This window comes from Salmo trutta, chromosome 19 (genome assembly GCF_901001165.1).
Source record: "Salmo trutta chromosome 19, fSalTru1.1, whole genome shotgun sequence".
NCBI classification, from domain to species: Eukaryota; Metazoa; Chordata; class Actinopteri; order Salmoniformes; family Salmonidae; genus Salmo; species Salmo trutta.
In genome coordinates this window covers 10,392,608-10,418,982 of record NC_042975.1, presented here as the reverse complement: position 1 = coordinate 10,418,982, position 26,375 = coordinate 10,392,608, and the positions used below count along the sequence as shown (strand labels likewise).

Sequence of the window (26,375 nt, the reverse complement as noted above, 5' to 3'; positions counted from 1 at the left end):
TTAAACCGTTCTCTCGATATATTCTAGTCTGTCGCCAAATTTCTAACTAAAAGGTACTCCGTATTTAAATGGATGGCTTAAGATAAATAAGTGTACTGAAACCCTATTGAATGGCCAGCAACTGGGAGGGTTTTCAGAGATTGAATACATTTTATTCAGAGCTCGCAAGATAGCCACACCTGCAGAGTGCGTTACGTAACTGAATAAGCTAACACGGAACCCAAACTGGCTGTGTGCGTGCGCCATCGTGCATAAATGTATTTTGTCCCCCCACACCAAACGCGATCACGACACGCAGGTTAAAATATCAAAACAAACTCTGAACCAATTATATTAATTTGGGGACAGGCTGAAAAGCATTAAACATTTATGGCAAATTTAGCTAGCTAGCTTGCACTAGCTAGCTAATTTGTCCTATTTACCTGAAATGCACAAGGTCCTCTACTCCGCCAATTAATCCACACATAAAAATGGTTGACTGAATCGTTTCTAGTCATCTCTCTTCCTTCCAGGCTTTTTCTTCTCTTGACTTTATATTGCGATTGGCAACTTTCATAAATTAGGTGCATTACCGCCACTGACCTCATTCGTCTTAAGTCACCCACGTGGGTATAGCCAATGAGGAGATGGCACATGGGTACCTGCTTCTATAAACCAATGAGGAGATGGAGAGGCAGGGCTTGCAGCGCGATCTGCATCAGAAATAGAACTGACTTCTATTTTAGCCCTTAGCAACGCAGACGCTCGTTGGTGCGCGCGAGCAGTGTGGGTGCAATAATTGAATAATATAGATTTCTACCTTTACTTTGCAACGCTCGCGCATGCGACTCGAGCGGTGTAGTCAGCCTGTAAGTCTGAATCTCAAATACTGAAGTGAATAGGAAAAGTGAGTGCATTTCCTAAGTTAAATCGGCCCCTTAGAGTCTAATCGGCAAGCAGACACACACCAGGATAGAATACATTACTGATCTAAGACAATTAACCATGCATTACAAAGGCAATGAAAGCAAATAGGGGTGTGGTGAAGGTTGTGTATTGTGCTACAAATCAACAGTTTCATAGCATGGTTTTTCAACCAAGCCACAACTACTCACATTGGGGACTCCCTCCGGTGTATTGCTGTGGGCAGAGGGTCTGTTGTTAGCCCCCCCCCTGTAGACATTGATCCTCTGGGCCATCAGTCCGGTAGGGGGGTACAGACTCTGGTCCTGCATGTCCTGGAAGCCACAGAGCTGCTCCATCTCCAGGTGTCTGGGCATCTTGTGGCTGTGGAAGCTGTGGGGGTATTTCTCCTCTGGGCTGTCCAGCTCCTGGCCATCCTCGTACACATGCTTCAGCACCCTGCCGCTGACCGACGAGGCCAGCTTGAACCTCACCTTTCTGGGTTTGCTGTCATACAGCTGATCGCTGTCATACCGCTTGTCTAGTTTCCTCTGGAGCTCCTCCATGGTTCTCCTGCTGGAAGATGTGACTTTGAGAATCTGCCTGAGACCCTAAGGACCCTATATATTGTACCTACCTGAACAAGGAGCTGAAACGATACGGGGAGTGTTCCATAGACTGCTTGAGATCAGCCTACATCTACCTGCTGTCTGTCTTTAGCTACCACAGCTGAATTATTCAGTGTCAGATCGTATTCACTAAAGGATAATGGGGAAACTGAGACCATATCATCAAATAATCATGTTTGCAGGAGTAGTGGAGTGTTGCTAAAAGCAAGAATTGTGGGCATGGAGCAGAGTGTGAATTACGGGGGGCCCAGGGGGTTCTCAGGCCCCCTGAATGAGACATGAATCCCCCTAAATGCAACACAGTGTAACTGGGGTCCTCTAAATAATGCTAATTTAACCATTCTCCTATTTGTTTAAAATGCAATTTCTACTGCTACAGTGGTACATATTAAAATAAAAGCTTATCCAAATTAAACAAACACCCCAACCTCTGAGTCATGGTTTAAAACGTGTATTTTTTTTGTGGCTGCATCCTGGAACAGTCCTGTATTTCAGCCACTTTTCAAATCAAATCAAAGTTTATTGGTTGCGTACACAGATTTGCAGATGTTTATGTAGGTGCAGTAAAATGCTTGTGTTTCTAGTTCCAACAGTGCAGTAATAATACCTAGTAATACAAAACAATATTCACCAATCCAAAAAAGATTAAAGAAAGAAATTAAGAAATATCAGAATGAGCAATGTCAGGGTCCAGAATATAAATATACACTGAATGTATAAAACATTAGTAACAACTTCCTAATATTGAGTTGCACCCCCCACCTTTTGCCCTCAGAACAGCCTCATTTCTTCGGGGCATGGACTCCGCAAGGTGCCAAAACGTTTCAAAGGGATTCTGGCCCATGTTGATTACAATACTTCCCACAGTTGTGTCAACTTGGTTGGATGTTCTTTGGGTGGTGGACCATTCTTGAATACCAAATACTGAGAAGTGAGTATAACGACTTGGAGCTAGCCATTGTAAGTTCTGAGTCACTCGCCCCAACAGTGCTGGAGGCGACTGAAAGCTCGGGAGAGAGGGGAGAGTGTGGTTGGGGTATCAGATAGGGTGAGACAGGCCAGGGCAGACGGTGAACAGATTTCCAGGTCAAATCCAAGCAGCAGTGCAGCAGGCAACAGGAGTAGGTGTCATGCATTTGGGAGAAGCTTTTATTTCTAGAGGGAGATTTCGTGTAGAAAATGCCAGTGGATGGTCTCTGAACAGCGGGAGGGGGCTTCAAAGGCCCCTGGATTTGGGTGGGGTAGGCTGTGAGAGACTCATGCCATTTGTTGGGCTTGAAGGCTTCGACACCTCTCATTTCACACCTCAGTGCTAATTTAAGTTGTATCTGGTCTGTCTCAGTTCCGGGTTGGATGGTGTCTCCAGGTCTCTGCTGTTTGTTTGCCAGAGAACCCTCTGTATAGCTTGGAAAAAGGAATCCTTGGTAGTAGTAATCCTTCCAGGTAATTTTATCCAAAATTAGGTTGTAGGTTTGGAGGTTTGAATCTGCAGTGAAGGTTATGTTGTGGAGGGTAGCATTCTGTATACAGTTGAAGTCGGAAGTTTACATACACCTTAGCCAAATACATTTAAACTCAGTATTTCACAATTCCTGAAATTTAATCCAAGGAAAGAATCCCTGCCTTAGGTCAGTTAGAGTGGTGATCCTATTTCAAGAATGTGAAATGTCAGATTACTAGTAGAGAGAATGATTTATTTCATATTTTATTTCTTTCACATTCCCACATTCCCAGTGGGTCAGAAGTTTACATACACTCAAATAGTATTTGGTAGCATTGTCTTTAAAGTGTTTAACATGTTCAAACGTTTCAGGAAGCCTTCCACAAGCTTCCCACAATACGTTGGGTGAATTTTGGCCCATTCCTCCTGACAGAGCTGGTGTAACTGAGTCAGGTTTGTAAGCCTCCTAGCACGCACACGCTTTTTCAGTTCTGCCCACAAATGTTCTATAGAATTGAGGTCAGGGCTTTGTGATGGCCCACTCGAATACCTTGACTTTGTTGTCCTTAAAGCCATTTTGCACAACTTTGGAAGTATGCTTGGGGTCAATGTCCATTTGGAAGACCCATTTGAGACCAAGCTTTAACTTCCTGACTGATGTCTTGAGATGTTGCTTCAATATATCCACATCATTTTCCTACTTCATGATGCCATCTATTTTGTGAAGTGCACCAGTCCCTCCTGCAACAAAGCACCCCCACAACATGATGCTGCGACCCCCATGCTTCACTGTTGGGATGGTGTTCTTCGGCTTGCAAGCCTCCACTTTTTCTTCCAAACATAACGATGGTCATTATGGCCAAACAATTCTATTTTTGTTTCATCAGACCAGAGGACATTTCTCCAAAAAGTACAATCTTTGTCCCCACATGCAGTTGCAAACCGTAGTCTGGCTTTTTTGTGGCGGTTTTGGGCAGTGGCTTCTTCCTTGCTGAGAGGCCTTTCAGATTATGTCGATATAGGACTCGTTTTATTGTGGATATAGATATTTTGCACCTGTTTCCTCCAACATCTTCACAAGGTCCTTTGCTGTTGTTCTGTGATTGATTTGCACTTTTTGCACCAAAGTACGTTCATCTCTAGGAGACAGAACGCGTCTCCTTCCTGAGCGTAATGACGGCTGTGTGGTCCATTGGTGTTTATACTTGCATACTATTGTTTGTACAGATGAACGTGGTATCTTCAGGCGTTTGGAAATTGCTCCCAAGGATGAACCAGACTTGTGGAGGTCTACAATTTTTTTCTGAGGTCTTGGCTGATTTCTTTTGATTTCCCCATGATGTCAAGCAAAGAGGCACTCAGTTTGAAGATAGGCTTTGAAATACATCCACAGCTACACCTCCAATTGACTCAAATGATGTCAATTAGCCTATCAGAAGCTCCTAAAGCCATGACATACTTTTCTGGAATTTTCCAAGCTGATTAAAGGCACAGTCAACTTAGTGTATGTAAACTTCTGACCCACTGGAATTGTGATACAGTGAATAATAAGTGAAATAATCTGTCTGTAAACAATTGTTGGAAAAATTACTTGTATCATGCACAAAGCAGATGTCCTAACCGACTTGCCAAAACTATAGTTTGTTAACAAGAAATTCATGGAATTCAACCTAAGTGTATGTAAACTTCCAACTTCAACTGTATGTCCCTGCCAAAAAATCATGCAGCTGTGTCTCTCTCTCTCTCTCTAAATGTGATCCATTACATTTACTAGTTACCTGTCCAAAATTGTAATCAGTAACGTAACTTTTGGATTACCCAAACTCAGTAATGTAATCTGATTACATTCCATTATTTTTAGATTACTTTCCCCTTAAGAGGCATTAGAAGAAGACAAAATGTATGTTACCAATTGAACAACATTTATTGCAGGATAAATCAATGTTAAAGTTAACATAGCTGGCCATATATGGATGTTAAATTTTACTTTATGGGTTGGTTTTGTAGGCTTCTTCTAACCCACCGCTTTCTACTACATATAATAATACGATTAAATTATATATTTACATGAAAAACCAGTCTATTAGAATTCCAGTCACTCCAATAAATGTTATACCCCTTGATCTTCAAGAATAGGACTTGGAAATATGGAAGTATAGATTAGCCAAATTGTTTTATCTAAGCATGACCCCAAAACTAAGGACTTATTAGCCAGCCCTACTCTGTTGTTTATGATTTTGTTGTCATGGAGGACTGATTGGGCTCAATGATTCCAGCTGCAAAATAAATGCTGTGCCCATGGTATGGCATGCTTTCAGCACTACTGAAAAGTTCTATTTACTTGTGAAAAATGAATGCCATATGCTGCATTTGCTATAGGCCTGTTGTTTACTTTTTTGTTTGCGACACTTTGATATCTTGATAATATGCAGCTGTTGAAAGGTCAAATCCATTGATGAAACAATAACAAAACGGTTGCCCCGCCTCTGTTTTGGTAAAAAGCTGAGGGATGGGCCAGAGCTATGGATGCAAGGACTAACCATCCATGATATAACAAGTATTGTTTTAACCATGTTATGAGTCTATACAGTGTTTGTTTACATTTACAATGTTTACAAACATTGGAGAAAGACAAGCTTATATTTTGGGTTCTCATGGAGTGTGACAGTTTAATTAAGATCACGAGTTATATTCTTCAATAATCAATAGATATATATATAATTCATAAGTCCAAAAATGGATGTAGCAACTACAGATTGTCCCTTTAAGTCTATCAAAAGTGTGTAAGTTTGAGCAAGTGTCCATTAGGCCAATGGATAAAAAATGTTATCAGCATGAATTAGATTGAGCAATAAAAGCCCCACTTTTATTCCATAGGCTGGGATCTGCACTATGCAGCTGTTGCGAGAGCCCATTCTTCACTGGCTGCCCACTGGTTTCAAAAACAATGATTGATAGGCAGCTTAAACTTCTTGAATTCAACCTTTATTTGGTTCAAATACACATTTAGATTTATGAACAGCCATCCACAACAATCACAATCCGTAATGCGCAAATAGCTAAATGATAGAGCAGTAGCGTGATTCACATCAATGCGCTATGTAAATATCAATAATAAGTTATATCCATATTGCTGTAGACTACACCACTGCTGTCTTCCTTACCTCCAAGCGTTTATTCAAGTTGGATCATCTTTGGATGCTGTCAGCAGTCGCACTATTGGAAGACATAGCTTGGACTGTGGCCTACAAAAGCCTATTCCTGATATTTTCCCGTGATCCATCAAACACATTTGGTGTGTCATCATAGTGGTCTCTGACTTGTGGTCAGACTCACTCAGGTGGAACAAACTTAAACTTGCGCCTTTTTTCAATGCTGATTTGAATGTCATTGAGAAAACAGAGAAGTGTCAAAGATTTTTTTCTCACAAACATCCTTTCTGAATTTAAAAGTAATCCTTGAAGTAATCATCTAGTTTTTCAAAAGTATCTGTAATCTGATTACAATATTTTTGCTGGTAACGTAATGGATTACAGCTGCCGGTTTTTTTGTAATCCCTTACATGTAACGGATTACATGTAATCCATTACTCCCCAACCCTGTCCTTACTGAAGTATGCCCAGTTTGTCATTTATCAACTTTAACAGATCGCTTTCCACCCTTACCAGTCCCGGTGGTGAAAAGCATAAATCGTCTGTATCCGTCGAGGAGTCGCGTTTTTTGGGGGGAGATTGATTCTCCTCGTTTACTCTCCGCCATGTCTGAGTGTTGCTTGTTTTTGTAATATTTGTTGATACTTTTCTCTTGCCTTATGATTTGTTTTCTGTTGTTATCCAGATTGAAGGTTATTACCTACAAGTATATGAAGTGCTAATATTTAGTCCAATTTACTGACATTGAATATTATGTTTTTATCTTGAGTTCAGTTCTCGTGTTCAGTCCGCCATTTTAAGAAATGATTGGCAAAAGAGCTGATCTGATTGGTCAAAAAAAATATCAGAATTGTGCTGCCTGTGTAAACATGCCATACATATTCAGACTATCATGCTCCCATGGAGTGTGTTAATATCTCGGTTTAGAAATCTCAAATGGCATTAGTAACTTTTAGGGTTGGGGCTTAATGCCTGTGGAGAGCCATTTTAGATAGGCCCTCTAATCTAATCAATGGCTGCCATTAACCCCCATGCATGTCTAAATCAATCTTGCAATTATCTCCACGGAGGACTGTTATTGTATTATGCTTAGATTAATCCCTTTTGTTTCCTTTTACCCAGTCCAAGTCTGTGTAATCTGTTTGCGCTACAACTGTGGGCTCGTTCATGCGAGAAATTGTTTTGGGTGCTTCTCAGTAAAGGAATAACTTAAAGTGTCAGGAATCCTACTGGTTTGGTTGAAATGATTGACACTGTAATCTACATGTAGGCTATGATGTATATTATTAAAGCAATAAGACACAAGGGGGTGTGGTATATGGCAAATATGCCACAGCTAAGGGATTTTCTTAAGCACGACGCAAAGCGGAGTGCCTGGATACAGCCCTTAGCCGTGGTATATAGGCCATATACCACACCCACTGATGTGCCTTATTGCTATTGTAAACTGGTTAGCAACGTAATTAGAACAGTAAAAATAAATGTTTTGTCATACTGGTGGTATACGGTCTGATATTCCACGGCTGTCAGCCAATCAGTATTCAGTGCTGGAACCACCCGGTGTATAATATTCCTTTTAGCACTCAACTGATGCATTTCATATATGTTCGTCTAATAAGGCCATAATAAATAACAGTTTTCAGGTGAACATCCCGCAAAGTATACCTCTGCTTGTCTTCAGCATGCGCTTGCAGATATAATAAAGACTTGAATATATTCCATGTCTGGGCTAAATAATAAATTGTATATGGTTTAAAACACACGCAAAAAATGTAGTCATGACTATCCAAAATGTTTTTCTGAACTATTTTTAAAGGCCTTTACAAAGTTTTACACTACATTATTTGTCATTTCAATGGCCTCTAATGGTATACAATCTGGAAATAGGATTGAGTCCAATTTCAAATTCTCCCATGTGTTAAATCATATATAATCCTAATAGGACATAGCTGAAAATCTGTCAGAAGATTTAATTCACTAAAAACAGGGGCAAACTTACTGAGAGCCCTACCAGAGTGACTGAGGAACAGCTCCTCTTTGTAAGATGACTTCAATAGGCTTTCGTGAGTCCAGCCCAAGAAAAGACAATTTCTGAATGGCAGCCAATATAGTTCCCTTTTAGAATCTCATCCATAATGCATTGCAGGTGATTTGTTCCAGGCAGACATTACGGGTCTATTACCGTCCTGCACATGGAAGTGAAGTTGTACTTTTTGACTTTGTCATCACACTCCAGCCTCCTCTGACAAGAAGGGACGCTACAGATGAGCATGCAATATTCATGTCTGTCTTAAATGACTGGCAAACTGATTCAATACATCATTATTTTGGACTGGGATTTGGTATTTTATTAGGATTCCCATTAGCTGTTGCAAAAGCAGCAGCTACTCTTCCTGGGGTCCAACATTTGAATGGCATTTATTGCAGCACAATGGATTTTATTTGGCAAACAGACAAAGAGATGATTCAGGAGTTTCAGATGTGTTGAGCTGGGACAAAGCACAAACATACCATTTTTACAGGGTAGGTGATCTATTAGGCTGGTTTTCAACAAATAGTAAAGTATTGAATAAATATAATTATCTTAATTACAGCATCTATCAAATGACAAAATGTGGTTAGTCCTTCTCATATTAATATAAGAGCGCAGTGCCAGGCCTGATGCCTCACAGAGCACAGTGCCAAGTCTGATGCCTCACAGAGCACAGTGCCAGGCCTGATGCCTCACAGAGCACAGTGCCAGGCCTGATGCCTCACAGAGCACAGTGCCAAGTCTGATGCCTCACAGAGCACAGTGCCAGGCCTGATGCCTCACAGAGCACAGTGCCAGGCCTGATGCCTCACAGAGCACAGTGCCAAGTCTGATGCCTCACAGAGCACAGTGCCAGGCCTGATGCCTCACAGAGCACAGTGCCAGGCCTGATGCCTCACAGAGCACAGTGCCAAGTCTGATGCCTCACAGAGCACAGTGCCAGGCCTGATGCCTCACAGAGCACAGTGCGAGGCCTGATGACTCACAGAGCACAGTGCCAGGCCTGATGCCTCACAGAGCACAGTGCCAGGCCTGATGCCTCACAGAGCACAGTGCCAGGCCTGATGCCTCACAGAGTACAGTGCTAAGTCTGATGCCTCACAGAGCACAGTCTGATGCCTCACAGAGCACAGTGCCAGGCCTGATGCCTCACAGAGCACAGTGCCAGGCCTGATTCCTCACAGAGCACAGTGCCAAGTCTGATGCCTCACAGAGCACAGTCGGATGCCTCACAGAGCACAGTGCCAGGCCTGATGCCATAGGCAGCCAAGACACCCAGGCTGCTGTTTGGACAAGAGGCTGCTGCTGGTAAGAGGGCAACATATAGGTAGAGGCAGATGCCTATTGTGACAAAATGCAGTATGTACTTGGACAAGAGCATGTCAAGTGAGGTGTAGAAAAAGTAAAACAATAAGGTTATCCAACTGACAATATAATCATTCCTGGACCTATGTACTGTCAGTCAATTGTTTTACAGACCAGGTGGAGAAACAAGGAATTATGAATGTTGAATGTGATTCCATGTGATACCCTATTGGCACTTTCACTGCCTCAATATCTTACACTTTGGCTTGAATGCCATCAAAATGTAGCCTGCTAGGACTGAAGAGGATAACTTTAGCAATATAGATTTTTACTATCATATTACCAGCAGTGAGTTAGGAATATGTTTTCCTTCTTCATTCTCATTTTAATTGCCCTAATGATAGGCACTGTTACCACTCAGTATAGTGTATTCAGTATAATAGAAGTGCTTTAAACTATCACTAATTTCCATTATTCATCAAGGAGCTCTTTTAGTGCAACCCCAACAGTGCTTCATTTAGAATGCAGAGCCAAGGCACATCGCTCGCTGTTTCTTAGACCAATTTAACATTTTCTGTTTACATGTATTATTTTAGCGAAAAAATGAAAAAATTATTATTATTTTTTCAGAGAGATTAGTATTTTTGCATCAAGAGGACCCACAGATAACTCCGTAAGAGGCCAACTGAGAAGTTGCAGCTTGAAAGAGCAGAGCTGAGGGAGGTTAACTATAGTTTGACACATTCCACTAGATTCTGTCGTATAATAAGTACAAAGCATCGTTTTTTTAGGTGACAAGCTTTAGTCTGTGGGAAGCAAACTCAGAAGTTTATTTCCTTGGTGCTAAAGCTCCTGAGGAATAATCTCTTTAAAAAAAAGGTCTGTCTAGGTGTTTGAATGGATTATCGATTGAATGGCAGCTGCCAATATCAGATAAGACGGTGGATGACTCCCAAATGGCACCCTATTCCCTACATAGTGCACTGCTTTTGACCAGAGCCCTTTGGGATGCAACCTGTGTCTGACTGAATCACACACTTCTTCTGGTGGTGGTGAACCTCACTCTGAGCACATGACGCTTGACTGGTGAAGACTAACAGAGCGTTAAGACGCTGATGGCCTTTCCCTCTCAGTGGTTCTCTAACACATTACTGGGAAGCATTATCCCAGCCTGTATGTCTTGGCAAAGTTGTGTCCATTCTTGAGCCTTCCTGCACCTAACCACAACAGCCTTCAGGCTTCCTGCATGCTGTAAGATAAAGGGAAAGAACACAGGACATCTACCTAAAACCCGAGTGAGGAGCTGAACCCACACCAGCCAGGTACCCAGAGGGAAGTCGAGCAGGAGAAGTATCTTTCAGACTCTTTGAGACTCCTGTCTTTCATATCACTTTGCTCTACACCTGGCTGGAGCCAAGAGTTCAAACTAAAATAGGAACTGAACTTCTGAAAGAAACTATTCCAAGTTTCAGGAAGTTGAGGGCAGAATCTGGGCTGTGGCAGTTGAGTTGGGTCAGCGATTTGGAAGATACTGCGCAACTACCTTCGGGACCCACACTGAGTCGTCTCACCTACTTCTCATGCAGTACTGTAAATTACTGACTAGCTATGCCTGTTTGTTTTAGCAGTACAGTACTGTAAATTACTGACTTGCTATGCCTGTTTGTTTTAGCAGTACAGTGATGTAAATTACTAACTAGCCATGCCTGTTGGTTTTAGCAGTACACTACTATAAATTACTGACTAGCTATGCCTTTTTTTAGCAGTACACTACTGTAAATTACTGACTAGCCATGCCTGTTGGTTTTAGCAGTACACTACTGTAAATTACTGACTAGCTATGCCTTTTTTTAGCAGTACAGTACTGTAAACTACTGAATAGCCATGCCTGTTTGTTTTAGCAGTACACTACTGTAAATTACTGACTAGCTATGCCTGTTTGTTTTAGCAGTACACTACTGTAAATTACTGACTAGCTATGCCTGTTTGTTTTAGCAGTACACTACTGTAAATTACTGACTAGCTATGCCTGTTTGTTTTAGCAGTACACTACTGTAAATTACTGACTAGCTATGCCTGTTTGTTTTAGCAGTACACTACTGTAAATTACTGACTAGCTATGCCTGTTTGTTTTAGCAGTACACTACTGTAAATTACTGACTAGCTATGCCTGTTTGTTTTAGCAGTACAGGAGATGGACGCTCGATCATAGAAGCATTGGGATTCTCAGGAATTCCTAAGGAGCTGGACCTGTCTTTTGAGTGATGGCGTCCTGTGGCTGAAATTGAACCTTCATATGACACTTAGTGGGAGAGAACAAGCAGAGTAATTCTGCGTGTGTGTGTGTGTGTGTCAGGTCCACTGTTGCTGACCTCACAGATGTTTCTCTCCAGGCCCACATCGACCCAGACCACTGTCACAATGAACAAGTCTTATTACAGGAAACAGAGACAGTCACGCTGTGAGCTCATTGGGTTTTATCAGTGTTATTAAGACGTCCTGCAGGCACCGGCTCTGAGAACCAGTAGCGATGCAGGCCAGGATATGGATAAGCCATTTATGACCTGCCTAGAACTCATGCCTCAAACTCTGAATAATTCAGCAGTCCCATCCCTATCCAGGTTTTCCCCTCTCTGCTCTGGCTCCTGATCTGCAGCATTCAGACCAGCGCCCTATGAAAAAGCATGGCACGCCACTGGAGAGAGGCTGAAAGTGTTGCTATTCGTTGTTCACAGTCGGATGGATGACATTTTAACATCAATGTAAATGTCCCACAACAGGCACAGTGGAGTGTGTAAGGTCTCTAGAATCCATGCCCTCATAGTTACAGGGCCTTAACTACCTCAAGAAATATGCATGTACATAGAGGCATTGCATTGAACAAGTCAATGAAAAAGGAGAAATTCTACAAGACCTGCAACTGGTAGAGTCTGGTAGTAAGGTCAACAAGACTAAAGGTTGTTTTTCCACTTCATCGTAATGAAACGTCTCACCTTATAGGCATAGACAAAGTCATCCATCCCTTTGGCTTTGGAGCAAAGCCCTTCACTGCACATACACAGGATGCTCATAGACGAGCGGTGCAGGGCCGTGAAGAGCCTCAACGTGTCATCACAGGCTGCAAACATGGAAACACTGGCATAACAGTGAATTTAATGATTACAAATATAGCATGTGACTCCGTGTTTGTGGAATTAAGAGACAGGACAGTGTAGTTAATGCTGTGGTGGGAGGGAGGAGAGACTTCTGAGTGGTCCAAGTCTCTCCACTCCACTTTTGTATATTTTATTTAACCTGTCAGTTAAGAACAACTTCTTATTTACAATGACGGCCTACCGGGGGAAACAGTGGGTTAACTGCCTTGTTCAGGGGCAGAACAACAGATTTTTATCTTGTCAGCTCGGGGATTCGATCCAGCAACCTTTCTGTTACTGGCCCAACGCTCTAACCACTAGGCTCTCCCGCCCCCAAACTTAATCAGTCCAATCCACACATGGTCGTGACTCACGCTGCACGCTTGTGCAAGTTACGCAATGGTCACACTCTTATCGCCAGTAAAACTCATTCCACTTGGTGGAGCAGTGAACCCTCTCTTTTTCACCACATAAGCAGCTTCAATTACAGATGCCTGTCAACCTGATTTCCATGCATGGGTGAAGCAGGCATTGAAAAGATAGAGGCCTATAACTGATAGCTGACCTTTTCCAATAGCAAAGCAGATTAAGGCTTCACTGACAGTGATTTGTCCTTTTTTTTTAAATGACACCTGGTGATCCTTTTTCCTATTATAGTAACCAAGCAAATTACATAGTGTCCAACAAATGTGCATAGGGCTATCATAGATAGACTATTAACGTTCTTTGTATATGAAAGCATTGGAAATGGACTAAATCACTGTCATGCAGAGACAAAGACATGTTTGTGAAAAAGCATTGTTGGTGGAACAGCTAAGGGTGAAAAGGACACACTGTTTGGAGTTTCAAAGTTACCACAGCTTTGTCGACTACTCAGTAAGATCACCTTGCCTTACTGTAGGCAGCAGTCTGAAGAGAGGGGGAAATTCTGCTCTTTTTATCTATAAATAGCTGCCAGGTGGTGTTGTGTTCAGAATACCTGTGGGGGTAAACATGCGAGTATCTATCACGGCGCTAAACACAATAAGATGGTCATCTATCTCTTTCATCTGTCTCTCTGTTTGGCATACAGCAATAACCACTGCACCCAACTCAAACAAACACTGCTCCACAGTGTCTGAAGATATGTTCTGAACAGGTTGTTAGACAAACACTGCTCCACAGTGTCTGAAGATATGTTCTGAACAGGTTGTTAAACAAACACTGCTCCACAGTGTCTGAAGATATGTTCTGAACAGGTTGTTAAACAAACACTGCTCCACAGTGTCTGAAGATATGTTCTGAACAGGTTGTTAAACAAACACTGCTCCACAGTGTCTGAAGATATGTTCTGAACAGGTTGTTAAACAAACACTGCTCCACAGTGTCTGAAGATATGTTCTGAACAGGTTGTTAGACAAACACTGCTCCACAGTGTCTGAAGTTATGTTCTGAACAGGTTGTTAACCTCTATGGGCTAGGTGACTATTTTACAGCATTTTAAAGACAAGACTCTCGTTAATCTAACCACACTGTCCGATTTCAAAAAGGCTTTACAGCGAAAGCAAAACATTAGATTATGTCAGCAGAGTACCCAGCCAGAAATAATCAGACACCCATTTCTCAAGCTAGCATATAATGTCACAAAAAACAAAACCACAGCTAAATGCAGCACTAACCTTTGATGATCTTCATCAGATGACAACCCTAGGACATTATGTTATACAATGCATGCATGTTTTGTTCAATCAAGTTCATATTTATATCAAAACCCAGCTTTTTTACATTAGCATGTGACGTTCAGAACTAGCAAACCCCCGTAAACCTCCGGTGAATTTACTAAATTACTCACGATAAACGTTCACAAAAAACATAAATTATTTTAAGAATTATAGATACAGAACTCCTCTATGCACTCGATATGTCCGATTTTAAAATAGCTTTTCGGTGAAAGCACATTTTGCAATATTCTCAGTAGATAGCCCGGCATCACAGGGCTAGCTATTTAGACACCCAGCAAGTTTAGCCTTCACCAAACTCCGATTTACTATTAGAAAAGTTTGATTACCTTTGGTGTTCTTCGTCAGAATGCACTCCCAGGACTTCTACTTCAATAACAAATGTTGGTTTGGTCCAAAATAATCCATAGTTATATCCAAACGGCGGCGTTTTGTTCGTGCGTTCAAGACACTATCCGAAGTGTAAATAAGGGTCATGAGCATGGCGCATTTCGTGACAAAAGATTTCTAAATATTTCATTTCCGTACTTTGAAGCATGTCAACCGCTGTTTAAAATCAATTTTTATGCCATTTTTCTCGTAAAAAAGTGATAATATTCCGACCGGGAAAGCGTGTAAACGTACAAAGAGAGCGAAAATAAAAGCATGCTATCCTCTCGTGCACGAGCCTGAGTCTCATAGTACTGTTACTGGCCACTATCCAAACGCGCTAATGTTTTTCAGCCAGAGCCTGCAAAGCCAAGATTCAGCTTTTTGCCGCCTTCTCAGATCCTATGGGAGCCGTAGGAAGTGTCACGTAACAGCAGAGATCCTCTGTAATGGATAGAGATAATCAAGAAGGGCAAGAAATGGTCAGACAGGGTACTTCCTGTACAGAATCTTCTCAGGTTTTGGCCTGCCAAAGGAGTTCTGTTATACTCACAGACACCATTCAAACAGTTTTAGAAACTTTGGATTGTTTTCTATCCAAAGCTAATAATTATATGCATATTCTAGTTTCTGGGCAGGAGTAATAATCAGATTAAATCGGGTACGTTTTTTATCCGGCCGTGAAAATACTGCCCCCTAGCCATAACAGGTTAAGGCACTAACAGCTTACAGACGGTAGGCAATTAAGGTCACAGTTATGAAAACTTAGGACACTAAAGAGGCCTTTCTACTGACTCTGAAAAACACCAAAAGAAAGATGCCCAGGGTCCCTGCTCATCTGTGTGAACGTGCCTTAGGAATGCTGCAAGGAGGCATGAGGACTACAGATGTGGCCAGGGAAATAAATGTCCGTACTGTGAGACGCCTAAGACAGTGGAGACAGGACGGACAGCTGATCATCCTCGCAGTGGCAAACCATATGTAACAACACCTGCACAGGATCGGTACATCCGAACATCACACCTGCGGGACAGGTACAGAATGGCAACAACAACTGCCCGAGTTACACCAGGAACACACAATCCCTCCATCAGTGTTCAGACTATCCACAATAGGCTGAGAAAGACTGGACTGAGGGCTTGTAGGCCTGTTGTAAGGCAGGTCCTCACCAGACACCACCGGCAACAGCATCGCCTATGAGCACAAACCCACCGTCGCTGGACCAGACAGGAATGGCAAAAAGTGCTCTTCCCTGACGAGTCGCGGTTTTGTCTCAACTTGGGTGATGGTCGGATTCGCGTTTATCGTAGAAGGAATGAGCGTTACACCAAGGCCTGTACTCTGGAGCAGGATCGATTTGGAGGTGGAGGGTCCATCATGGTCTTGGGCGGTGTGTCACAGCATCATCGGACTGAGCTTGTTGTCATTGCAGGCAATCTCAAAACTGTGCGTTACAGGGAAGACATCCTCCTCCTTCATGTGGTACCCTTCCTGCAGGCTCATCCTGACATGATCCTCCAGCATGACAATGCCAACAGCCATACTGCTCATTCTGTGTGTGATTTCCTGCAAGACAGGAATGTCAGTGTTCTGCCATGGCCAGCGAAGAGCCCAGATCTCAATTCCATTGAGCACTTTTGGGACCTGTTGGATCGGAGGGTGAGGGCTAGGGCCATTCCCCCCAGAAATGTCCGGGAACTTGCAGGTGCTTTGGTGGAAGAATGGGGTAACAATCTCACAGCAAGAACTGGCAAATCTGGTGCAGTCCATGAGGAGGAGATGCACTGCAGTACTTAATGCAGCTGTTGGCCACACTAGATACTGACTGTCACTTTGGATTTTGACTCCCCCTTTGTTCAGGGACACATTATTCCATTTCTGTTAGTCACATGTCTGTGGAACTTGTTCACTTTATGTCTCAGTTGTTGAATCTTGTTACGTTCATACAAACATTTACACGTGTTAAGTTTGCTGAAAATAAACGCAGTTGACAGTGAGAGGACGTTTCTTCTTTGGCTGAGTTTAGCTGTCTGATTACACAATCTGATGGAATGGCTTGTCCTGCACTTTGTAAAAACCCAGAGTGCATTGAGTGAATGTTGAGCTTTTTTTTATCAGCTAATTCTATTATTATTATGATTTTTCAGGGGGTGCTGCAGTACCCTCAGCATCCCTACTTTCTGTGGCTATGTCACAGAGTACACATTAAAGAGGAGTAAGATTGGTTATTTTAAAGAGGACTGTATGTGAAAACACCCTACGTCTACCCGAAGTATAGACGAGGCATACATCTGAAGTTTGGTCTTCCTGAAGTACTGTATAGACGAAACCAACATTACCTTAGTCTCCGTCAAGGTTCTGCACCCACTTGCACTGACTTGCATGCAGAAACACACACACACTCAACTTTGTGTGGATTTGTCATCGAGTGCTGTGTGAGAGGTCCTGCTCTGTACTGCTCTGCTCTCGCCTCTGACAGGCTGATGTCTGCTGACGTATGCCAGAGTGGGCGCCAGCACACATATGGTATAATTGAATCCCTGATGCCACTCTCACTCTTCCCCATCTCTCTCTCCAGTCTCCTTTTCTAGAAGTTTCCATTTCGTCTCTGCCTGTGTCTATGTGTGTGTATGCGGCAGCAGACAGAAAGGTGTGTGTGTGTGTGGGCTGAGTGACTCAAACAGTCAGACATGCTTCATCACCCTCCCTTGTCCTCTGTTGACTTGAGTGACACGTCATCCACACAATATGTTTAAGCCGCTCACATGCCTAGATTGGACATGCTTCTACGATCTTGTAGTCTATTTGAAGACAGACAGCGCTCGTATATTTTTTTCGCTTCATACTTTTAGAGTTCTAGGAAAGTACAACTCTCTGACGGGGGAATGATGATCAGTTGACAAGAGCCGTGCTTCTTCAAATAAGGTTACTCTTGTGGAACGATGAGGCTCCTACTATCATCTCTCATCTCTGGACAAGCACAAAATAAAATTCCCAAATTAAAGTTATTTTCATTTTCTATCCAGACCTGCCTGTATCATCAGTCCGATATCCAGACCTGCCTGTATCATCAGTCCGATATCCAGACCTGCCTGTATCATCAGTCCGATATCCAGACCTGCCTGTATCATCAGTCCGATATCCAGACCTGCCTGTATCATCAGTCCGATATCCAGACCTGCCTGTATCATCAGTCCGATATCCAGACCTGCCTGTATCATCAGTCCGATATCCAGACCTGCCTGTATCATCAGTCCGATATCCAGACCTGCCTGTATCATCAGTCCGATATCCAGACCTGCCTGTATCATCAGTCCGATATCCAGACCTGCCTGTATCATCAGTCCGATATCCAGACCTGCCTGTATCATCAGTCCGATATCCAGACCTGCCCGTATCATCAGTCCGATATCCAGACCTGCCCGTATCATCAGTCCGATATCCAGACCTGCCCGTATCATCAGTCCGATATCCAGACCTGCCCGTATCATCAGTCCGATATCCAGACCTGCCCGTATCATCAGTCCGATATCCAGACCTGCCCGTATCATCAGTCCGATATCCAGACCTGCCCGTATCATCAGTCCGATATCCAGACCTGCCCGTATCATCAGTCCGATAGCCAGACCTGCCCGTATCATCAGTCCGATATCCAGACCTGCCCGTATCATCAGTCCGATATCCAGACCTGCCCGTATCATCAGTCCGATATCCAGACCTGCCCGTATCATCAGTCCGATATCCAGACCTGCCCGTATCATCAGTCCGATATCCAGACACTGCCCGTATCATCAGTCGATATCCAGAACCTGCCCGTATCAATCAGTCCCCGACATCATTCCCGAACCTGCCCGTATCATCAGTCCGATATCCAGACCTGCCCGTATCATCAGTCCGATATCCAGACCTGCCCGTATCTCAGTCCGATATCCAGACGCCCGTATCATCAGTCCGATATCCAGACCTGCCCGTATCATCAGTCCGATATCCAGACCTGCCCGTATCACATCCGATATCCGACCTGCCCGTATCATCAGTCCGATATCCAGACCTGCCCGTATCAAGCAGTCCGATATCCAGACCTGCCCGTAATCATCAGTCCGATATCCAGACCTGCCCGTATCATCAGTCCGATATCCAGACCTCCCGTATCATCAGTCCGATAATCCAGACCTGCCGTATCATCAGTCCGATATCCAGACCTGCCCGATCATCAGTCCGATATCCAGACCTGCCGGCCGTATCATCAGTCCGATACCAGACTGACCGTATCAGTAGCCGATATCCAGACCTGCCCGTATCATCAGTCCGATATCCAGACCTGCCCGTATCATCAGTCCGATATCCAGACCTGCCCGTATCATCAGTCCGAGTATCCAGACCTGCCCGTATCATCAGTCCGATATCCAGACCTGCCCGTATCATCAGTCCGATATCCAGACCTGCCCGTATCATCAGTCCGATATCCAGACCTGCCCGTATCATCAGTCCGATATCCAGACCTGCCCGTATCATCAGTCCGATATCCAGACCTGCCCGTATCATCAGTCCGATATCCAGACCTGCCCGTATCATCAGTCCGATATCCAGACCTGCCCGTATCATCAGTCCGATATCCAGACCTGCCCGTATCATCAGTCCGATATCCAGACCTGCCCGTATCATCAGTCCGATATCCAGACCTGCCCGTATCATCAGTCCGATATCCAGACCTGCCCGTATCATCAGTCCGATATCCAGACCTGCCCGTATCATCAGTCCGATATCCAGACCTGCCCGTATCATCAGTCCGATATCCAGACCTGCCCGTATCATCAGTCCGATATCCAGACCTGCCCGTATCATCAGTCCGATATCCAGACCTGCCCGTATCATCAGTCCGATATCCAGACCTGCCCGTATCATCAGTCCGATATCCAGACCTGCCTGTATCATCAGTCCGATATCCAGACCTGCCTGTATCATCAGTCCGATTTACTGGAATGAATCGGAAAATTATAGTTCTGTTTCTGGAACAGAATGTCAAAGTTTTTTTGCTGACACCTGCTTTCTATTCCACTGATTGACCTAGTGGCTGTGGCTGGCATTCCATTGCAGGAAATATGAGAAGCGGTCTCCTCCACAGCGGAAGCTTCAAGCGGACCCCCTAGCCTGCCAAGAGAATCCCCAGTCATGGGACCATACATGGAGCTCAGGGATAAGCTAAGTCCTTGACTTCATTAGGTATCAAATGCACAGAGTATGAAAACCAGCCTTGCATCTCCTACGTCTGAGAGGAGTTATTAATAGGGTGACCCCTACTCCTGCTGAAGCCCAGTACATTACTTTACTTCAAGTCTTCATTGATTGAAATTTCCCTCACCTCTTTTTTTTTAACAGGGCCTAAATCAGCTGCTGATGTAACAGTGGCTTGATGAACCCTCCCGTTCTGTGTACAGAGAACGTTGGATGAAACGTGGTCTGACCCACCTTCCCACTCCCCTCAATCTCTATTCCCCTCCAGACGAAGAGAAGGGTGAAAATACCCGCCTGAGCTACTAGCCGTCTTATTAATGATGAGAAAATAATGACTTGGTATGGGTAATGAGTTTGGTGAGAAATGCTGGGATTAGAGTGACAACAAATGTATGCAGCCATGTACAGAATGAAATGGCTGTTCAGTGCTGTGGCCACTGAGAACTCCCAGATTGAGTTATTCCCACTCCCTCAACAGGGAAGATTCTACTTTCATTTCTTTGTTGAAAGGATCTCAATGGAGTCGAGGTGTGTTAGTCCATCTGTTATAAAATGTTTGTAGGACAGTTACAGTATCACAGTGAGGGGACCTGTGTGTGTGTGTGTGTGTGTGTGTGTGTGTGTGTGTGTGTGTGTGTGTGTGTGTGTGTGTGTGTGTGTGTGTGTGTGTGTGTGTGCGCGTGCGTGTGGGGCACAGTTGGATAAATATGCATTATTCGAGGCGTCTGATCGTGTTTTAATGAGCTCCATAGAGCGGTTTGTTTTGATGTTCTACAGAAAACTGGTGCATCTGTTGTTCTGTGTCTGTGGGTTGTGTGTGTCTATGTGTGTGTGTCTGTGTGTGCACCATCACGTGCATGTCTTGTGCTGTGCCGACTTTAGGTTCTTTATACTTGTGCTATGACATCAAACTGTCCCAAACAGAGCAGTATGCTCAGTGTGAGGGGTCGTGTGTGGAGTGGTGTGGAGGCTGTTCAAATCAAATTTGATTCTTATGATTAAGTGAGAGATTGGGGACGGGGGGGGGGTTCTCATCTCAAGGTAACAAACCTCCTTGGACCACATCCAAAGCCAGAACATACCCAAGCCAGGGAGATGAGGAGCAAATATTCACAAAGAGAGGAGCTATGATAGATGTGCTAAGATCTATCCTCCGCTGCTCTGCATCAGTGCCACACACACACACACACACACACACACACACACACACACACACACACACACACACACACACACACACACACACACACACACACACACACACACACACAGCATCAATGCCATTCACCACATCTTGCCACAGTGAAAGCCTCTTAACACCCAACAACAAGAGACACTATGCCATGTCGGACGAAAGAGCAGCAACATCAACGGGACCAGGACCTTATGAATCCTGTATGTAGAGCTAAATAAAAGACACACTTCAGCTTGGAGGTGTGAGACAAGATGATGCAGAGAAGGGATAGACAGATGGGGCCCTTCTAACCAACTACTGTAGCCATGCCTGTTCTCCGATCCCTTCATAAGGCTGGAGGAGGGGAGAGGAACAAGAGGAAATGGATTCCACAGGGAAGCAGCAAAGACATGCCCCTAGCCAAGACTGATTCAGTGGACCATGGCAGAGGAACACAGAGCAGACTAGCCCTCCAAAAGCATGCCAGCGGTAAATAGACTAAATAATGACCATCACCCCCTAACTGCCTTGGGGCGGCTGTGACTATGCATGCATCACTTGACTATACACACCCCCCCACCCCACCCCACCCCAAAATATTTGACAAATTTAAATCCCTCTCCTCTGGCCATCTATACAGTATAGAGAACTTGCTGGCTACCAGGCTCTTAACATCTGAACAGTCCTTCCCGTGTGTGTGTGTGTGTGTGCGTGTGTGTGCGGCATATGTGTGTGTGTGAATCTGCCTGGGACGCGAACTCTGTTATGTAAGCCCCAGGTGGCTGTTGTCCTGGGCAGAGTTATCACCAAGGGGACAACTTCCTAGGTCCCCCTGCACCACACCTCCTTTTCTTCCCACGTCATACGCTTGTGAGAGGCTGAGGGACTGAGACATGCTCTGTAGGAGGGATGGTATGGCAGACAAGAGGAGTGTAAGAAATGTCAATAAATCCAGGGGCCAACTCCTCTTAAAGCATCCTTTAAACTGAATCTGAATACCTAGAAGCAGGAACGGTTATGCCAACAGAAGCCTTCATAATGGCTTCACTGCATGGAAGGGAAACGATGAGACAGTGTGTGTAAAATATAAAACACATTATTTAACAAGCCTACCACACTGTGAATGTATGAGAAGAATACACAGGGTATGCATCTACAGTATCACCACTGTTGTTTTTTCCCCCTTTCCTCTCCTCCCTCTCTCTTCTCCTCCCTCCCTCTCATCATCTCCTGGGCTCTGCAGTGGTTTGGCTCCAGCAGTCCCGCCCCCCAGGGGGTCTCACCACAGACCAACAGCATCACCTGCACACCTGGTGCACCAGGCGGGAGGCACACGCAAGCAGCTTTCAGGTCCCTACAGAAGCCCAGGAGGCAGCAGAGCAGCAGTACTGCAGTTCAGGCAACACTGCCATCTACTGGTAGACACATGTAAATGGAGCTGGGCTGATGGCACGGTCACTAAGGCTGTCCATCTGGTTAGAACCAGATTGCCATTAGACTGAGAAACCTTTTTCCATAATGAGAGCATGATGCTGATTGTTATTAGAGGATAAAGTCTGATGAAATCATAATACTGTATTAGCTACCATGCTACTATCATCAAGCTACTATCACCATGCTCCTAGCTAGCCACCCTCTTCACAGGTTGTCATTCATGCATATTTCATCTGGGATCATACAGCATACAAAGGTCAGGGGTCAAGCAAGGACTGCTGTTCAACAACAGGGAGATTAAATGTGAAGGATTGTTGGAAACACACACTACCACTTATGAACTCACTGACTTGGATCAATGTGCTTCTAGTATAGACTTTAAAAAAAAGTGTTCCGTATTTGATGTATAATGCTGAATTAAGCAATAAACAGCAGTTAACAAATTGCATATTCAGCCTTTGGATACACCCCGGCTTGGTGTTGGTTGGCATTTGCGATTCAGAGGGACGTGCAAAATTAGCTTACCGTGATAGAATAATACAATAATAATACAAATATTCAAATAGGTTTTATTATTTAAAGGCTTAGCCTACATGGACTGTTTCATACAATTGGTTAGGAATTTTATTTTACTTTACAAACATTTATGGAACATTGTCTGGTAAAGTATCACTGATGTTCCACATCCTACATAGGCTCAAATACTAAGCCTACTCCAAGTCCCCATCCCCAAATACATTCTTAACTTAATTCTTAACTTAACCAACTTTATTTTACATATGCCAACTCGTCTTTAACAGTGATGTCCTCAGAAACCCTAGAATGATCACGAGGGCTCTCATAAGACACCAAACGGGCACCTGTAGTATGAGGACACCCATAGAGACCTGGAATAATCACCATCTGGACGGATGTGACATATTCATCTGTAATAGTAATCATCTATCCATCTGGGACATAGTAATCATCCATCCAACTGTGACATAGTAATCATTCATCTGTGACATAGTAATCATCCATCCATCTGTGACATAGTAATCATCTATCTGTGACATAGAAATCATCCATCTGTGACATAGTAATCATCCATCTGTGACATAGTAATCATCCATCCATTTGTGACATAGTAATATGCAGACATCAGTGATGCACCAATGAAATGAATGCCTCAGAAGGTTCTATACACAAGCCAAGTTTGCTATAGGTACCAAGGTTAGATCATGAATATTGCAATATGAATAAGATGTGGTCCTGACCTGGATGAATGAATCTAGTACACAGACAGCCATGTTGTCAGGAGCACTCTAGTGCAGTGGATACCTTGTAGGTTTGGCTCTTCATCCTCCTCTTCATCTCTCGGATCATCTGACAGATGGCCAGGGGGTAGCAGCAATTCACTGTAGTCCAGTCCTCACAGACGCTGCCCTGCGCGCGCACCCGCACGCACGCCCGCCCGCCCGCCCGCACACACACACACACACACACACACACACACACACACACACACACACACACACACACACACACACACACACACACACACACACACACACACAGCACACAACAGGGGAAAGTTCACATCTGGTCTCAGGCAGGGGTCTTTATTTCTATCTGAAGCCTGGCTGCTGAAGTAATTTAGTCTTTACATAACAAATCAGAATGAGTCTTTACATAACAAATCAGAATGAGTCTTTACCTAACAAATCAGAATGAGTCTTTACATAACAAATCAGAATGAGTCTTTACATAACAAATCAGAATGAGTCTTTACATAACAAATCAGAATGAGTCTTTACATAACACATCAGAATGAGTCTTTACATAACAAATCAGAATGAGTCTTTACATAACAAATCAGAATGAGTCATTACATTACAAATCAGAATAAGTCTTTACATTAAAAATCAGAAACAAATTTCCCACCGCATGCAATATAAAATAAAATATGGTGTACAGCCACGGCTGCATAGACAGGAGGAAAGTAAATGTGAGGGAGTGAGTGACATGATTTGTTGTACAATAATTTGTTGTACATGATGTGCAACCTACATCTCCTGAAATAAATTGTGATACCGAATTGCTCTGTGAGAGAACACTGCTTTGGTCCCCATGACACCAGCAGGTCGTTAATGGATTCTAATAACACCCATTAACCCCCGTCATTATTGTGTAACAATCCTCACCTGTATCTTGTATCTCTCCCTGATGCCCACCCGCATGGCGAATGTGGAGCCAGGGAGCAGGGGCAGACACAGACACTCCCCGTACTGGTGGGCCAGACTAAGGTCCAAGCAACAGGGCACAAAGGCCCCTAAGAGACCTGGGAAAAACGAGAGCGATACAGGGCTTAGGAAAACTCTACTAGGTTTAGTGCAATGTAATTTTCCACAAGATAGTAGCAGTCGGTTACGGAAAACGTTTCCAATTTGAATACATGTTTAGCAACCCCACAGAGAATTGTAGATTGATATGGTATTATGCAAGAGAATCGTCATCTTTACGAAGTATCCTCTCTTTAACATTGGGTAACATTGAATGTCCTTAACTAACATAAGTAGAGTGTAAGCATGTAAGATAGCAGTATAGCCATCCACCATCTGACTATTTCAGTTACTCAAACCGGCAAATGTAACTTTTACACTTGAGTGTGTACAATGCAGTGTAATAAGCCCAATGCTGTGTCTGCCTCACATGTGGTCCTGTCTCCACACACGTTGAACAGACTGCTGCTCCAGTCCCCTCCCGTCTGAGTGATGGTGGTCACTGTTGTCGTGGTTACCCCCAGGCCAGGCTGCGTGAGCACAGGGAGTTTCATCGCAGCAGAAGCGGCACTCTGTGTGTTCCAGCTTTCTGTTCCTATGTCCCAGCCCCCGGCTTCCTCGTCCTCCTCATCACCTGGGGCCTGCTGCTTTGCAGCTTTGGTGACTGGTGCACAACTGAGATAAACAAGAAAGGAACTATAAAATGTAGAAATGAATGTAGGCTTAGCTGTGTTGCAATGCGGCTTAAGAACATCGGGCTTAAGAACATGTTGGAATGATTCATTACACCCAACAATGATGATCTCTACTGATAAGGGCCTAACACTTACTGGTCTGTGGTGACTATGGCTGTGGTATCCTCCATGCTGACGACTGCTCCCAGCCAGGGAAGGAAGGGGAGACTGGATAAGTTTCCCACTGAGATGGGAGGGAAGGAAGGGGAGACTGGTTGAGTTTCCCACTGAGATGGGGTGTACTACTCCAGAGAGGGCTGGAGCTCAGCGGCTGCTCTGGGAAGATAAGACATTTTGGGCCTCCTCTTCTAGGGGCTCATAACACCCTCTTAGTACAGCATGTGCGCTGCCACAGCAAACAAGGACAGAGCCGGCCTGTTCAAGACTGTATGGAATGGAGCCTCTAATTCAAAGCGCAAATGCCACATTTCCACAGTGTAGGGGCCAAGGCCAAGGCAAGCCAGCGGATCAGTAAGTTCATACTCCCAACACATACATAAACGGGCAGCAGTGACAACGAGAAAATCATTGTAAAATTAAAAGGCAACACTTACCCGAATCACAGACAACAGCAACGTGCTACCGCTTAGTCCTGGACACAAGTGAGCTGTCTGGCACACATGCTCCTGATCACTTCTGCTTTTTGGTACACAGTGTTGGTATGAGAATCGGCTGGGGGAGGCTTGTGGTATAATAAGAAACATCTCAACCGGTTTCTCTGAACAGCCGAGGACATTTCCTGCTGAGTGAGAGCAAAAAGAAGAACATCTATTGTGTAGTGTTTATAGAAACAGAGGCAGACTGTGTTTCAACTGCATGACTGATTTCCAAGGGGGATTTAATTAGCGGTGCTCATACTGCCAGTAGATTGGCTA

General features: G+C 44.0%; 1 protein-coding gene across 2 annotated transcripts; it reads right to left on the bottom strand.

Moving 5' to 3' along the window:
• Positions 1 to 924: 924 nt before the first annotated feature.
• Positions 925 to 26,239, bottom strand: LOC115153974 (cornifelin homolog A). Of its 2 annotated transcripts, XM_029699708.1 has the most exons (6): positions 26,055 to 26,239; positions 25,597 to 25,684; positions 25,197 to 25,441; positions 24,689 to 24,825; positions 23,826 to 23,930; positions 925 to 1,455 (listed from the first exon to the last, which is right to left on the bottom strand). In XM_029699708.1, the coding sequence occupies exons 2-6, from the start codon at positions 25,629 to 25,631 to the stop codon at positions 1,411 to 1,413; spliced, it is 567 nt and encodes a 188-aa protein (XP_029555568.1). In that variant the 5' UTR covers positions 25,632 to 25,684; positions 26,055 to 26,239; the 3' UTR covers positions 925 to 1,410. The 2 variants fall into 2 exon arrangements, with proteins under 2 accessions (XP_029555568.1, XP_029555569.1); XM_029699709.1 differs by lacking the exon at positions 925 to 1,455 and having other exon boundaries at positions 23,055 to 23,930; positions 26,055 to 26,236.
• Positions 26,240 to 26,375: the final 136 nt, after the last annotated feature.